The sequence below is a fragment of the Bos grunniens genome, chromosome 8, assembly GCF_055505025.1.
Source record: "Bos grunniens cultivar Pamir isolate PY7600 chromosome 8, Bosgru_T2T1.0, whole genome shotgun sequence".
Classification (NCBI taxonomy): Eukaryota; Metazoa; Chordata; class Mammalia; order Artiodactyla; family Bovidae; genus Bos; species Bos grunniens.
In genome coordinates, this window is record NC_141172.1 from 90797610 (window position 1) to 90814349 (window position 16740).

Here is a 16740-nt window from a genome sequence, read left to right on the forward strand (position 1 = left end):
ATCTAAAAGATCTATAGTGCCGGTGGCAGAGGTACTGACCACAGCCTGTTGCTCTGCTCTTACCTTCTTCCCTGACCGTGTGTTCATTATAGGAGAAAAAGACCTAAATTCTAATCTCTCAGCTTTACCCTAAACCCCTAAATGTACGACTGTCTCAAGTAATTTAATTACTCTAGATTTGGTTTTATCATCTGTAAAATGAGAGCCTTGGATTAAATAACCTCTAAGTAGGTTTGAATTGTTTATATGAATATATTAGTAGTTGTTTTTAGAAAAGTAATACAGCCACATGGAAAGAAACACTCAAATATTGTAGAAGCACATAAGTAAACATCTTCCCTGTGTCCCATTCCCAAGTCTTTTTCCTCAGAAGTCCCTTTGAATTAATTCTGTCTTATTCCTCTACTTCCTAATTTATCCACTCTAAGTAATATTTAGAAAACTTTGTCTTCCAGACAAAGAATTTAGTTTACTACCTTTTCCTATATTTTTGTTATAGGTAGGAATATTTTAATGATTAAATCCATTTCCCTTGTATTTTAATAGACTTAAAGGACCTTTTTTTTTAAAGCACTACTTCTTACTCCACCAATTTCAAGTAGTAGCTTGACTCCCCATTAAGTAAATTACTGTTTTCTTTGCTTTCCTCCACGTCTTCTCCCCCTTGAATTTCTCAGCTTCTCTCAGTTAAAACATTACTTTACTTTTTTTTTCACCAAAATCATTACTATTACATTGTCCAAAGTTATAATTAAATTCTCTCTTGTAACTATGGTTGTCTTTAATGCTTTTATAGGTTAATTCTGAAAATCAGAAGCCAATAAGCATAATTATGTGAATATTTCTTCCTGCAAAACTATGTGGTGTGCTTGGATGTGAGAGGAAGATGCAGTCCTGTGTCACCAAACCTGTACCATTTGATGAGGAATGTTCCAAGCACCAACGTCACAGTGATCGCTTTATTAAACTCCATATGTTGTTTGGAATCATTTTACAATGTAGCTTGCTTCACATTATGAATAGCCTTCATTTATAAATACCCTCAAAGTTGAAATCTAGCTTAGTAGTTCTCAAACTTGGCTGGAGCGTAGCCTGAGCATCCTGGGTTTTTTAATTTTGCCAGGTTAATCCAACGAGCAACCAATGTTGAGGATCCTGATGCTAATGGCATGTCTATAGAGTCAAAGGTAATGAAATGTATCAAATCCTTTGAAAGCAAGAGCACAAAGTAAAACCTGACACGAACTGAAGGTTTGTAGAACATTTTATTTCATTTTCTGGTTGCAGCTGTCTCCTTCATAACCTACCACTGCTAAAACTGTTTAATAAGATGTGCTTCTCTGCACTCAGCTTGGGAGGTATTTCATTTGGTGATCTGGATGGAGAGCTGGTTCTGTTTTAAAGTCTGTTCTTTTCTTAGATAGACTCTTTGGGGTGTGGGGAGCTAGAAACGTTGTAAAGAAACCATTGGGTGAGATTTCATCAGATCCCTGATATTCAGACTTGTTTCCATAACTGATTTTTTTCCACTTGTGTCTAAGAAATTAACATGTGTTGTGTTTCCAGTAGCTTGCAACCTAATTTCATCTAATTTCCAGGGTCAGTCGAAAAGTCGTTGTTTCCTTTCAGCCCTCCTACCAAGACACCTAGAGCGCCAGAGCCAAGCTGGTCAGCCTCGGGTTCTAGTAGGTATAGCTGGCAGTGAAGAGCGACTGGGTGGAAGCAGAGCCAGAAGAGCCCATGTGAACATACTGTCCTTTGGCTGCCTGGCTGTTAGCCTAAAACACAAGCGTGAGAGAGGAGACCGAGTTAGAGCAACCTGAGCTTGACCCTCTTTGCTTCTCATTTGAAACCAGCTACACTTTCATGTAGATTTTTCTTCCATACAGTGGTTTTGCTAAATATTGCTGCTGATACCATTCCTTCCTTTTATGCTTTTATCCTTACTTCCTTTTTAAAATCCCAGTTTTCTGAGCATTTCTCAGGCAAGCTGAGAAATGTTGTAACTCTGTTATAACTAAGAAGGTTTCTTTTTCGCACCAGCAATACTGCAACAACCGTCCTAGAAATAAAAGTTGAGAAACTTATCACTCATACAGTGATAAGGAAAAGGAAATCTCAGTTCCAAAATTTGGGAACCTTGAAATAGTTGTTGAGTAGTCTGCTAGGAAAATGACCAGACATATTGCCAAACATCAGGCAAGTGTAGCTGAAGCTTCACTATAGCAAAAAGAAAAAAAAATTTTTTAATAAGTTTTACATTTTCTACATATATTTGTCCATAAGAATATATAATTCTATGTAGTTGTTATTGTAATATCATTTGATACCCTGTGTAAATTCCAACTAAAGTTGACTTTAGAATTATGAAACCTATCATAACACTCAAATGCCACTTAGCAGTACCTGTCTTCAAGTCACTGTTGCCATTTTCTGATCTCTCCAGGACTTATTTCTACATCTACAATGATTTTCGAAGTTAGGTTTCATGGACCTAATTAAGCACTTGTTAGAAATGGAAATTCTGCAGCTTGACCCCAGACCTTCTGAATCAGAAAGTCCATGGCTGGGCACAGCCACCTGCATTTTAACATACCTTCCGGTGATTTGGATGCATGCTCAAGCTTGAGAACCACTGTTCTCGATGACAAGCTTCGCATCCCTTCGTTTGTGTGGCTAACCCTTACTTGCATAATCCCTTCATCATATTTGCTGTGTCTTCCCACCTCATCAGCCACACACCAGCAGAGCCACACCCATCGTCATCAAATGGTAAAGCACTACCTCTAAAATCTCACACCTCTCTTACACGTCTGAGATGTTTTTAGCTTCTCTGTAGCCTTCCTTTCCTTTAGTGCCTTATCATCAAACTTTTGGCTACACTTGATTCTTTGCCCAGGCTCTGCTCTCATCAACAGCAGCAAGCTGGATAAGGCTATCACTCAAATTTGTTCCATCTCCCTGTTAAACTCTGATTCTTCAACCCTGCTCTTTCCCATTTAGGCTGATCTGAATCATCCTACATGCTGTCGGGAACATTCAGGATCTAATTTAATGTACCAAAAAAATTCATTTCAACTGCACCTTGCTTGATGCTTGGCCATAACCTCTGGTCAATTTCCTAGCAACTACTTCAACAACTATTCCAAGTTCCCCACTGTGAAGACCGAAATCTCCATTCCCTTATCACTCTCAATGGATGCCGTCACCTGTAATCAGTGATCAACCACTGCATCTCTCCACCTCTACAGACTTGATTCCAAACTCCTGTTTCTTTTCTGCTATCTCTTCCTTTCTTTCTAAGACCAACTCTTCCACCCATATTTAACATTTTGTTTCATGTAGCACTGTTTCCTCTCAGTCTCTGTCCTTTCCTAATCTTTAATCTCTCCTCTGGATCCTTCTGCTTTACATTTAAACATGCCAAGCTCTTTCCTATTTGGCTAAACTCTAAGTCCCCTGAAGGCACTGGCTGTGTCTGCTTTGTTCACCCCAATCCTTGGTTCATAGGTACTCAAAAAGGAATGTTAGTAGTTGAATAAGACCCTTCTTTGTCCTCATTGTTCCTGGTAACCTTTCTGTGTCTTTTCCTGACAAGCATCTTGAATGGGTACCTTTTCTTTACTGAACCTGTTTTGTTGAGGGTCATTGATATGCCCTTCAATGCCAGTATCTCCAAAGCCTTTTCCCACCTTTATTTTTAACCTCTTTGTAGGGTGCTGTTATTGACCCTTTGAAACTTCATTCTGTTTGCTCCTAGAATCCTTAGTTCATCTTAATATATATTATCACTGCTTTTCTTGGTGGCTTCTCCTCTTCATCTTCTCAAAATGAAAGATATCCCATGTTCATTCCTTGGCCCTCTTCATTGTCCCTCTAAAGTGTCTCTTTGGAAATTGCCTTCAATCCACTAACATCAATTATACTCCCTGTGTGGAGAGTTCAAAACTCTCTCCAGCCTTGACTTTCCTACTAAGCTCTAATGCCACAATTTCAAATACCTGGTAGACACTCTCTGGAGTCCATCATGGCCTGAAGAAAGCAATGAGAGCCAGGTCCCAAGTATCCACTCGATTAAGCACATAAGAAGAAGTGTCTTACCAGGGCCCGCTTCATAAAGGCCTCCTGGGTTGCCTTCTTGTTTTCAGCCTTGCCACCCCACGCAGCCAGTGCACTGGCCTGCAGGGCCCGTCCGTAAGAGAAACTTAGTTTCCAGGGCTTTGGTAGAGGGCAAAGGTTGATAGCATTGAGGTTGAGAGTAGCATCCTCTTCACTCATGCCACCAGACAAAAAGCAGATGCCTGGAAGGAGAGAAGCCATTCCACTCCACTAATCTTGGCTGTGTACCCTGCTTGAGAAAGCAAGCAAGGAGCCTAAAAGAAACATCATGTCTCAATCTTTTCCCCGCTTGATTTGCATGGGACTAGGTTGGAGAAATTAGCTTGCCTTTGCTGAGGCTAGCTGGGCTGAGGAGAGGACGGATTTAGTAAATAAGAGGGCAGTGAAATGTTGAGGAAATCAATGGATTGTATGTATTTTGATGGACTCAGGATAGGTGGCATCATGCAGTTTGAGGGAGAAGTGTTGGCTACCTGTGATATAGCAGAGATCTGTTTCATGGCTGGAAGGAGAGTCCTGGACATATGCAAATGCTTCTGGCATTCCTTCAAAGAGTGAGGACTAAGACCTCAAGTTAGAGAAGAAAGAAAATCTTACCAGGAACAGCTGCAGGAACAGTACGGTGGAGAGCTGTAACTGTGGCCATTGCCACCTGCTCTGGAGTATACTTCTTGGTGCAGGCATGTCCAGCAGTCACCATGTTGGGCTTCAACAGGGTGCCCTCCAAGTAAACGTGATGGTCATTCAGGGCCTTGTATACAGCAGCCAGGACCTGAAGGACAAAAGACCCACATAGGTGAAACCCCGAGCCAGCCATAGAGTCATCTGACTCTGCAGTATAGAGTCACTTCTATACTGCAGGGAAGGAGGATGAAGGAATTCCCACACATTGCTTGGCCAAAGCTTCCCAACCAGCCCTTAGGCTCAATCAGGGTGATGCCCGCAAACCACAGCCAAGCCAGCCTGTCCCTGCTGCCCCTCCCCTAGCTGCTCACTGCATGGACTACCCGGATGGCTCTGCTTCCGAGAAGCCCCTCACAGCTTCCTTCCCATTACTCCCATTGGTCAATTGAGTCTGCCTTGATTTAATTCGCTGGGGACATCCAAATCAGCCTCCATTCTCTATCCCCATAGAAGCTAAGTGATCATTAAAATATAAATTTTACAGACAGGAGTGCTTTCAGAGCTCATTTCAGTCCACCTCATTTTGCAAGTGGAGAAACTGAGGACTTTCTTGCTTTCTTACAAATGTATGTGGCTAATTTAGAAAGTTATATGTGAAAAAATCACCTTCTAATTACATTTTCTCATGGAAGCCTCATCTTATTTCTTAAACATAATGGAAATGAGGTCCAAAAATATAATATGACTTGCCCAGGTCCCACAACAGGGAATATGGATGCTTAAACCCTAGTCTTGGTAATGTAGATCTGCTTTTTCACAAGGAGTGTACCATGTGCCCCCAAAAGTGGAAGGTTTGATAATACCTCCTTACCATCTCAACACTACATAATGATTCTAACCGTAGAATACTTCACATGTAACAGCTGAGATATAAGTAACAACTGTTACTTAAAAACAGATATTTTAACTGGCATTGCCACCTTTATGTTTAAGACTTACCTTCTCAGTAACATACTGGCAGTGTTCCATGTCATGGCTGCCATCAGGAATTACCTCTGGTTCAACAATGGGTACCAGACCATTCTAAAGAGAAAAATAGAGGGGACAGAATGAAGCTCTGTTCACTGGGATCTTTTTCTTAACATTTAGCATTCCAACTGGTACAGGGTGAAGCCCTTATGGAGAAATATCATATAAATGACTTAAAATCAATGAACATAAATTTAACAGGATATCTAGTGAGCATCTGTGGTTTAGCCAAAAAAGAACAGTGAGGGAAAAAAAAGTTTTCCTTGAAATGGGGTACAGTAAATGCAAACTCTATTTCTGTATATCATTCCAGAGACTATTCTACTACCTCAGAACCTATATGTTATCCTTTTAGGGCAGGCAAGCTTAAATCACTGATAAAAATGCCTCTCATATGGGTTAAGGAATTCAAGCAATGTTTTCAATTCTGATTGGGAAGCTCCAAGTGCCCACAATTCTGGTAACCCCAGTACTGTACCCACACAAGCAAATCAGACTTAAGTTGGATCCCAGAGGCACTTTGCAACAGGTTAGAAACTTTAGCATCAAGCTACCATCCTCCAACAAATTATTTGAATTGGAACCAGATCAAGGCTGTCACCCTTGAGCTGGGGATTAAGAGGCTCGTGTCCTTGGCCACGGTGGGGCATAGACATGCGAATGCCCTGGCCTCAAGAGGTGATTGCTTTCAAGACTCGGCTTACAGTGCTTTGGTAGAAGGCCACACTTGAATATGTTTACCTTTTGGATTCATTTGGTTCCTTGTGGAACCAAATCTTACTCTACCACACCTAGTATAAGTAGTAAAAAAAAAAAAAAAAAAATGCCATCAGATTATAGTGGTGAGAGAAAAGGAAGGATCATGTATGGTTACAGTAAAATTAGAAAGTTGGGCTTTGAAGAAAACTCTTGCCTACTGTATTTGAGGCCAAGGGTAAAGAAGAGCACCTGCTGACAGATGCTGGCATAGCGGGCGAGGGTGTTGGCGTTTTCCTGGATAGCAAGATGGGATGGACACTGGTTGTCAATCTTCAGCACAGCACGCCACTTCCCAAAGTCAGCACCATCTTTCTTATACTGAGCACAGCGTTCAGAAAGACCATCAAGCCCTGCAAATCATGAGAGAGAAAGGCTTCTTTGCATCCCTGACTGCTACTGATAAAGTGAAGGAGTTCCCCTTTTGCTTAGCATTCAGTCACAGAGCTTGAGGACCCAAAACATACAGCAAAGAAATAAACATTCCAGTACTAAGTCAAAAGATCTGTGTTTAATAAGTTTAATTTTGATATACATATTATATACTCTATAAAATGAGTAAACTAATATTTTAGTACTTCCTGTGTTCCAAGGCATGATTCTAAATATTTTGCACATCTTATCTCATTTAATAATCATAACTGCCAGGAGCCGGTGAGACATTCCACTCGTGACAAAGGTCATGAGGAAGGAGGCTCGGCATACGCAAAGGCGGGATCGAGCCTCAGGAGTCCCCCCGGATATTCTCGAGCATCTGCCCCCAAAAAACCAGAGTCTGCCTACTTTATTGCTTTGTGCTCTCACCTCTGACTTTACTGGGGGCTGTCCCCCACCACCATCTTGCTCTCTCTGTCAAAGAGTTAACTTACAGCTCCAATTAATAAAGTTCCTGGGCAATTAGGAGTGTTTAAATCCAAACCCCTCAGATGGCTCTCTAACTCGCCTGACAAGTTTACCCGGACTCCTACAGCTATGCATACGATTGTTTACAGTCTCCCAGCCTCGAGAGGCACAGGAAGCTTAAGATATTCAAATAGCTTAGAGCCTCTCAGAGAGTTAGAAACTGTCAGAATAAACTAGTAAAGGATTTCATTGATGAGCCAATGCTTGTTGCCAAGTTTTCACATCCCCTGAATTGTATCCTTGAATGTGTATTAATTAATAATTGGTATGTAGAAAAAATAAGTAGTGGCCTTGGTGTTAGTAACTTTAGACCCTTAAGGTAATACATTCTTTCCTTTGTTGTAAACCCATTACACATCCACCCTATAGGAATGCAATTTTATCTTTGGAAGATGGCGCCAAACCTTAAAATAATTACTCTTAGAGAAAATAAGTCTTTGTTGATAAGTCCTTGTCAAGAGTCATAAAATGTTAATAGGCCTTCTGGCCAGAAGATGATGTAAATCACCTAAACCATTTGTATACGATAAATTTGCAGGAAAGAAACCCTGGTTTTTGATAAGGATCAAAAACTTCTGACTTTGCATCCCCTATTATCCTCTATGTGTAACTTAGGGTATATAAGCCCCTGTTAAAAATAAAGCTACGGGCCTTGCTCACCAACGCTTGGTCTCCCCATGTCATTCTTCCCTTTAACTTCCAGCTGAGTCTCCATCTGGAGCGCGGAACCCACCATGCTTACTAATTATGCCTGGGCTTCTAAGACCCACTTGAGAAGGTGTCTAGGGTGGGGCACCTTTCGCTATTCGAGAGGGCACCTGTGGCCTACGTAAGTGGTGCAAACTTCTTGTCTTGAAGTTTTATTGGTCTCCCGCGTAAACCAAGCTACTCAGCTTCTTTTCTCCACTGAATTTTCCTACTGAGCTATCCTCGTTCTATTACTGTTTATATCTTTGATAAATACGTAAATAGTCGCCGACTCCGTCTCCCCTTCGAATACCCTGGATCAGCCCGGGCTGGACCCCGGCATATAACAACTCTAATAGTTGTTAGACTGTTACAACCTAATAGTCATATAACTAATAGCTGTATATTCATTTTACAGATTCAAAAACTGAGGCTCTGAGAGGTAAAGTAACTTCAAGTTTGAATAGCTAAAGAGAGACAGAGCTGAGATTTAGTCCGCTTAGCTAACCCAATGCTATGGTTTATACCTATCTCTTGGGCAGATAGGCTTATACCTATCTCTTGCAAAATTATCTAGTGAATGATGGAAGCAGTGTCCAGACCCAAGTGTGTCTAATTCCATAGCTTGGGATCTTTCCTCTTTACTGCTGCTAGATTTTTCTAAGATAATATTCCCAAGTATAAAGTATCTTCTCTGTCTAGGGCACTGTTGATAAGCATTTTATGTGCAGTGTCTACTTTAATTCCCACAACTATTCTGCAAAGTAGATGTTGCTATCTCACTTTAATGGAGACTCAGAATATTTAAGTGACTAGCCTGAGGGCATACAGTTGTTAACTAGAGTAGCTGGGGCTGAAGAACAGGTATGTGGCTCTAAAACTAGTGTGATAGTCACAGTTTGCTTCCCTCCATCACTTCTTTGCTTGTCTTCATTTCTGGCATATACTGGCATGATTCATATCAGCGGGCAAAATCCTCACCTTGAACGGTGGTTTCTTTGTTTGTTCCTGCAAGCGGAGCAACTCCTTGATCTAACTGTGAATGTAAATAATTAACAATTAGCAGGTGTCAGGTGTCCCTGGAAAATACAAGCAGAGCCCCTGGTGCTAAATAGTAGTTCTCATCTTTCACAAACCAAGGAGCTGAATTAGGAAAAGTATGTTAGTCATTGAGGGAATACAATTTAGTCCACAGTAGAAGTGAAGTTATCTGGAAAGAACAGTGTAAGAGTATCAACCCTAAGAGGATGGAAAGTATGGAAAGCACAGGCCTGGAGCTTGAGAAGCAAGAAGTAATCTGATAGCACCTGAGATGAAGAGGTGCCCGTGTAAGAGCCACTTCCTTTAAATGATTCATTCATTTACTCAAGAGACATTTATCAAGCACTGCACATATCAAGCCCTATGCTATTATAGGAGCTAAGAGGAACAGGGCTGCAGCCTCTACTGTCAACATAACAGAGGCTATGGTCATGAGCCCAAGAGGCAGCAGTCTGGGTTTGAACTGGCTCCAATTTTGCCTTGCTGTGGACAAGTTATACTACTCCCTGTAATTCTGTTTTCTTGCCTCATCTCTAAAAATAGGGATAATAATTGAGTCTATCTCTAGAGGTTGTGAGGAGTAAATGAGCTCCTGGAGTTGTAAGCACTCAACAAATACGGATGATCACTCTTGAGAAGTTCATGAAGTTTTGGAAGACCTAGTTACAGTAGAACAGTAAGTGTTTTAACGGTAATAACTATCATGAACTAAATAATAATGGTGTGACAGGCACTGTTTTACAAGCTCACTTGAGTTGCCAGTCCAGGTTCGATGCACGATACTGGCTGCTTGGGGCTAGTGCACTGGGACGACCCAGAGGGATGGAATGGGGAGGGAGGAGGGAGGAGGGTTCAGGATGGGGAACACATGTATACCTGTGGCGGATTCATTTTGATATTTGGCAAAACTAATACAATTATGTAAAGTTTAAAAATAAAATTAAATTAAAAAAAAAGAACTTTATGAGGAAGGTACTATTATTCCCATTTTAAAAATGAGAAAATGGAGACACAAAGAGATTAAGTTCTTTGTAGGAAAATGGTTGAAAGAAGAAGGTACTGGAAAGGTCAAGAAGAGGATCTGTTTCTCAGTGGGATGGTGAGGATGGAAAGGAGACGAGCAATTAGATGAGAGTGCTCCTCGTGTTGGCCCTGTCCCAACTTCTGTGTTGTGAGTGTGGCTGTGGTGAGATGGGAGCGAGATGTATTCACCTTGATTCCCACCACGATCCCTTTTTCCTTGAGGATGTCTCTGAACAGTTTTCCCTGGCCGTCCTTCTGGTAGAGGGTCTCATGGAAGAGGATCACACCCCCAATGCTCTGGCTGACAGAGCTGTCCACAGTGAAGAGGAGTTCGCGGAACTGCCGGCGGTTCTCTTCCGTGTTCTCCACCTTGATCCTTTGCAGGCGGTTCCCCATCGTGCCTACATGGGTGAGTGAAGGCAGCGTAAGGAGCAGTCTGGTGCTTCCCTGCCAACCCCCTCCATACCAACCACTGATCCTCACCAGGATGGACAGCAATGCTCTTTTTGTATTCAGATCTTCAGAGCTCCTGACAATCTCATGGACAGAGGAGCCTGGTAGATTGCAGTCCATGGGGTAGCAAAGAGTTGGGCATGACTGAGTGACTCAGAGCTCCTCTCTCTTTTTTTTTTTGTCTCCCCAGGAAAAGACCTGGCTGCTGTCACAATGCTGGTGAGGAAGAGCATGTGCTGGATGTGTCATCAAGGTGTATGCCACCATTGGGTACAAATGGGGCTGCAAGGCCCTGAGGCCTCTTTAGCTCTCCCCTGGTCCAGCCCTGATCCAACCCGATGTACAGACAGTGGAAGGAGGGGTCAGGCAGGCTCTTGACTTCTCTGACTACTGTCATTTTATCGGGGGGCTGTTGAGGCCCTCCCTTGTGCCATCCTGAGCTGCTCTCAGTCACAAGCTTTGCCCCATTCCTGATGTTGACACTTCGCTGCTCTCACCGCCCATCCTTGGCTGGCTTTACACTGACTTCTCATCAGCGGCAGAGGTCTCTTACTGAGTTCCTGGCCTTGCTACAGCTTGGATGTAGGACTTGAGCCTGTTCACTTGGTTTTCAGAAATCTGCCTTTTGGAATGACAAGACACAAAAGGTCTGTGCTTACTGAGTCTTCTGTTCCCCCTCCTGTGTACATAAACCTTTATTTCCTCTGAGAGGAGAGAGAATATGATCCAGTTGCCTTTGCTAAGTGGAGAATCAGGAGGATGTTTGTAGTGTGATGTTTCCTACGCTCACCTACGGACTCATCTGCAGCCAGGATCCCCTTCCCATTGGCAACAATGCGTCGGGCAGTTTCTGAGAGTGCCTTCTTCTGTTCTGAAGTGAGGGCTGGAAACTGGTGGGCCATGGTGACAGGTCTGGAAAAGAGTGTAGGAGAGTTAGTTGTGAATTGAACTGTGGGTCTTTCACATGGATTCACGCCCAAGACAGCAGGTGTGCAGAAACGCCCTGTAGGCCCCTCTGACATTTCTGGCCCATTTCTACAACCAGCTAAACAAATGAAGTCTGTTCTGTTTTGAAGCCTAAGTAGTTGCAATTAGCCATAATGGATGAAGGTGGGATGCCAAATGTCATGGTGATCCTAAACAGAATGTCTTTCAGGAAATCACTGGGATGACTGATCTTATAACTCAACCAACTAATGAGTGATCTGCTTAAATCTGACAAACAGGGATCATGGCAGTAATCGACTGTCTCTCTATTCTGTGGATTCCTGGTGCCATCAGGGGCCCTGGCTGACTTTGAGGCCAGGATAGTGAAGCTTTCCACCTCTGTGGCCATTCCTCACTTTACTCTGTTTGCCTATAGTCTCACCAGAGTATTGTTTAGGCAGCAAGCTTCAGAGGAGAAGCTGCCATTTGGCCTTGAATTTAATTTCTCTTCAGCTTTGGGACATAGAGGGTGGAGTGCATCTCCTTTTTCTTATCTTCAACCACCTGTGAGACTATCTGGGGCAGATGGGGAGGATTTTTCCTAACCTCCGGGCTGGACATTGGCATCCAATGTCATGTTTTGATTCCTGCTCCAGTAATTCTCAGCTTCATTGCTTTGGTAAGGGCAGACTCTGGCTCAAAAATGCCCTACCCAAGCAATTTCTCAGTGGTGGTCATCTAAAGGGATCATTGCTCCTGTTTGCTGCCACTTAGGGCTAGTCTTGAAAATGCAAGCTTACAGGACTCTCATCTTGGATGTTAGAATAGTTTGGATTATCAAAGGAAAAAATGGCAGTGAAGATTATCCTGTGGTCTCCTCCTTTCCCCTGTCTCCTCTCCCCTTATATACTCACACACAGGGTAGATGCCCTGTGTCTGCTTTCTACTTCCTGGAAACTAAGAGACCCCTCACTTCTCATCCCATCCATTCAACAATGAGATAACGAGGACAAGTATTATCTTCATTAATTAATGAACAAGCTAAGACTTGGAGAAGCTAACTGACTTGTCCAAGGTCCCACCTAGGATGAGGCAGTCCCCCACCCAGTTGTCCTTCTCATGGCAAATCGATCTTGATATTTTCTGTGTCTTTTCAAAGCAAGCTGTCAGTATTCTATCCCTTGATAGAGAAGTCAGTGGCTACTGAACTAATTCCTGACAAGGTATAACTGATGGCACTCACTGTGGCTACTCTCGCTTCAACACTTAACTCCAAGAATAGAACCACAATGCTGTCACTGGGGTACCAGAACAGGTAGTGGGAAATAATCACAAAGAAGATAATTTTCCAATGCCCTTTATATCCAAGCCACCCGAAGATAGTGTTCCCCCTGTTTATATGTTAGTTCCTAAATTGTAGTCAGAGACTGTTAGATTTGGATCTGATCTCCAGATCTTCATGTCAGATTTAAGACAACCTGAGGTTGGTGAACTTTAAGCCAAAGTACAAATTTTCTCTCTCAGCCTAGATTTCTCCTCTAAAGTTTTCTTGTCATAAAGGAGTTGAAAAATACCAAAAAAAAAAAAAAAAATGTTTCCTTAATAAAACAAAAGAAAAACATAGCCCAATAATAGCAAATGCTATTTACTGCCATGCACTCTGCTAATTGCTCTACACGCACTATAAAGTGCACTCCTCACAATAATTTCAAAAGGTAGCCAGGCTTCCCCCTTTTCCGCACCCTCTGCCATATGATAGATAAGAAAAAGATGGAAGATAGGTTAATTATTTGTCCAAGGACAAATAGCTAATAAGGCACATGTTGGGATAAGGAAGAATACTCCCTCTTTCACATAAACAGTGAGACTGGAGAAAGGAACTGGCCTTTGGGTGACTCTAATGTCCCTGGTGATTCCTGCCAGAGTACCAAAAATCCTTCAGCTATGTTTCATTAACGCCACACCACATTACCAATTCATAAATATCTGATTCATTTACACAGAAGTAGATCAGACAGACCTAGGTTCAAGGACCAGCTCTGCCTCTTCCTCACTAGGACCATGGGCAAATTTATAACTTTTCTGAGTCTTGGCTTACTATGGATTAAATGGCTGTAATATCTATTCTGGTTGTCTCACTGCCAGATGGATCACATGTGACCTATGAGCAACCTACTCATTGTAGTTGCTTAGAATGTATTTGTGGAATCACATGATAAACATGAGGATGCTTTTTATAAGGCTTTATGAAAATTCTGGAATCAGTATTTCTCACTTTTTAATTAAAAAAATAATTCCCTAAGGGACTTCCATATTTCTGTTTACTACCAAGTGGTTTGCTTCAGTCTGAGTGTGCTGACTCAACTAGAAAAAAAAAAAAAAAAAACAGAGAAAAGGTCAAATTGAACCAATACTGTTTACGAGAAGTTAAACTTCTACAGAGGGATTAAAGTTCTGTACCACATCAGCACAAATATTGCTTCTCTGTTAATCATAAAACAGGGTCACAGGCTAATGTTCACCGCTCGATGAGAGGAGGCCAGCTGGAAGTGGGTAATGATAGAGAATGATTTCTGTGTCCCTCAGCTTCTGCTTACTAAGGTCTCATGCCAACTTTTTTAAAAGTGTGTAGGAAGTTGTTTACATTATATGATTAAGAAAAAATAAAGGAAAGTTTCAGAAAAGTGTGCAATACATAATGTCACTCTTTTTTAAATTAAACAAAAATGGTATGCACACATACTGTTTATGGGTCTATATACGCAGAGAATAACCACACTGAGCTTACTCCTGGGGAATGAAATAGGGTGGGGTGACTCTCATAGGTCACTTTATGGTTTTTTTTAATGTTTTATTTCTCAGTGAATAAGTTTATATATTACATTATTTACTAAACATAATATATTAACAGGTATAAATGAAAGTGTTACTTGGTCAGTCATGTCTGACTTTTAGTGAACCCATGGGCTGTACCTCTGTCCGTGGAATTCTTCAGGCAAGAATACTATAGTGGGTTGCCATTCCCTTCTCTAGGGGATCTTCCTGACCCAGGGATCAAACCTGGGTCTCCTGCATTGCAGGCAGATTCTTTACTTGAGCCACCAGGGAAGCCCCATATTATCAGGTAATACATACACAAATCTGGGAGAAGGTTGCGAGCACAAATGTACATGAATAAAAGGTAACTACAGAAAACAGAGCTACAAGTGAACTCAGAGGTATCTGTATCAACTTTGCTAACTTTAGAGATGAGGAAATTCAGGCCCAGGAAGAATGTGTCTGATACCCCTTCTAAGTTGTGATGTTTTAGGACTGTAATTCACATTCTACTGGCTTATGACTTGGAATTCTTTTTCCAATCCTTCTTCAGCAGAATAACAGATGAAACCCTGTTATATAGTTCTTTCTGCCTTCTTTAAAGAGACTCTCTGAAAATATAATAATGTGTAAAATATCAATATTTAACTCCTGGAGAATATAAGGGTGTAGAGAATTCATTTGCTTCTCCATGTACACGGCAGGTGGATTTTCAGGAAGACATGAGGGGCTTATTCACTGGAAGCCCATGATTGTCAGGCATTGCATTTGGCACTTTCACATACAGATGCAGGAACATGCCCACAGCTTTGTTATGTATCTGATTCCATAGTGACAAGTCCAGTGAGATGCTCTAAAGCAGCCTGATCCCTGGTGCCTTTGAACACATGTGGAGCAGCTCACAAAGAGACCTGAGTGTTGCTCTTTCCTCTAAACTGACACCTAAACCAAAGGAACCCTAGATTTATAGCAACTATATTCTGTTCCCTAACCCAGCACCTCATGTCTAGCCTGGGCCTGGATTGTCTGCAGATGAACCTTGCTTCAAATGATGGTGGCAGCAGAGCAGGAGCCCCTGCTGGATCCACATCAGCTAATGGAACTCTAGGTACCTATAATCACCTAGACCCAGGGATGGAACCTGAGTCTCCCACATTGCATGCAGATTCTTTACCATCTGAGTGACCGGGGAAGCCCCAACTATTTAAAGAGAAGTTTATTTTAAAAGGCAACATATCCTCACAACATGCCTATTCTTCAGATAGTAGAACAAATATGGCAAAATACATCAGCAGCTTTTGATTTTAAATATCTCAAGCTGTAGGATTTTCATACGTTTTCTATAGTAGGAAATGTTATAGAAAGTATCAAATAAGGGAAATGTTTGACAATTCATAATCAAAGGACGACTATGCTCCGTGATGCCTGTTCCATTTTCTCATTTGAGCCGTGGGTGCAGATGAAGGGAAAAACAAGCCAAGAGTTCATTTCTGTGACAAAGAAACTTCAGTGCAAGTTTTAATAGGTGTGGGAAGAGAATGAAGAAAATTACATAAGGAGATAAATATGTAAATAAATCATTGCAATAGGCAGTTGTTATGCAGGGAGCAGAAATGAGCAGGCATTTCAAAAACTGAGTAGAATCTAACCAAATAGGAAAATTCACTATAATGTAATATATAAACTTATTCACTGAGAAATAAAACATTAAAAAAAACCATAAAGTGACCTATGAGAGTCACCCCACCCTATTTCATTCCCTAGGAGTAAGCTCAGTGTGGTTATTCTCTGCGTATATAGACCCATAAACAGTATGTGTGCATACCATTTTTGTTTAATTTAAAAAAGAGTGACATTATGTATTGCACACTTTTCTGAAACTTGCCTTTATTTTTTCTTAATCATATAATGTAAACAACTTCCTACACACTTTTTAAAAAGTTGGCATGAGACCTTGGTAAGCAGAAAATTCACTCTGTTTTCCCTAAGCCAAAGACTCAAAAGGGCCCTCTTACAGGGACTGCTGGTAACTGGATCGGTCCGGATCTACCAGGATGGGTAGCGAGGAAAACAATCATTTCAACAGATCACCACGCTTTCAGCCACCATCACACTTTTCCTGAAAACAAAAGCCAACAAATGTTCCTCTCTGTGCTTAGTGCTATCACTAACCTCTGACTCCCTGGTATTCTCCAGGTAGACAAAGGAGGTTCTTTACTTACAGTCTGAGAGAGGAGAGTCCTCTTGGATCTATCAGAAGCTGTGGATGAGGCAGCAGCTGCCAAATAGGATGAACTTTTGCAACACCCAGTTTTTATAGACTTCTCACCCAAGTTGGTTTGTTGGTTGTTTTTTTTTTTT

The 16740-nt window shown here is 41.6% G+C and overlaps 1 protein-coding gene across 4 annotated transcripts in view; it reads right to left on the reverse strand.

The window, feature by feature from the left end:
• Positions 1–1246: 1246 nt before the first annotated feature.
• The window catches only part of ALDOB (aldolase, fructose-bisphosphate B), an 89127-nt gene continuing 73633 nt past the window's right edge, over positions 1247–16740 (reverse strand). For 2 of the 4 annotated variants that reach the window (XM_086315765.1, XM_086315766.1), the window contains exons 2-9: positions 11426–11547; positions 10372–10583; positions 9100–9154; positions 6721–6881; positions 5743–5826; positions 4717–4891; positions 4102–4301; positions 1247–1778 (exon numbers count right to left, since the gene is read on the reverse strand). In XM_086315765.1, the coding sequence (XP_086171891.1) occupies positions 1683–1778; positions 4102–4301; positions 4717–4891; positions 5743–5826; positions 6721–6881; positions 9100–9154; positions 10372–10583; positions 11426–11547 (1105 nt within the window). In that variant the 3' untranslated portion in view covers positions 1247–1682. Of the gene's footprint in view, positions 1779–4101; positions 4302–4716; positions 4892–5742; positions 5827–6720; positions 6882–9099; positions 9155–10371; positions 10584–11425; positions 11548–16394; positions 16494–16601; positions 16648–16740 lie in introns of those variants that run through there. The other 2 variants (XM_086315769.1, XM_086315768.1) reach the window with 2 other exon arrangements.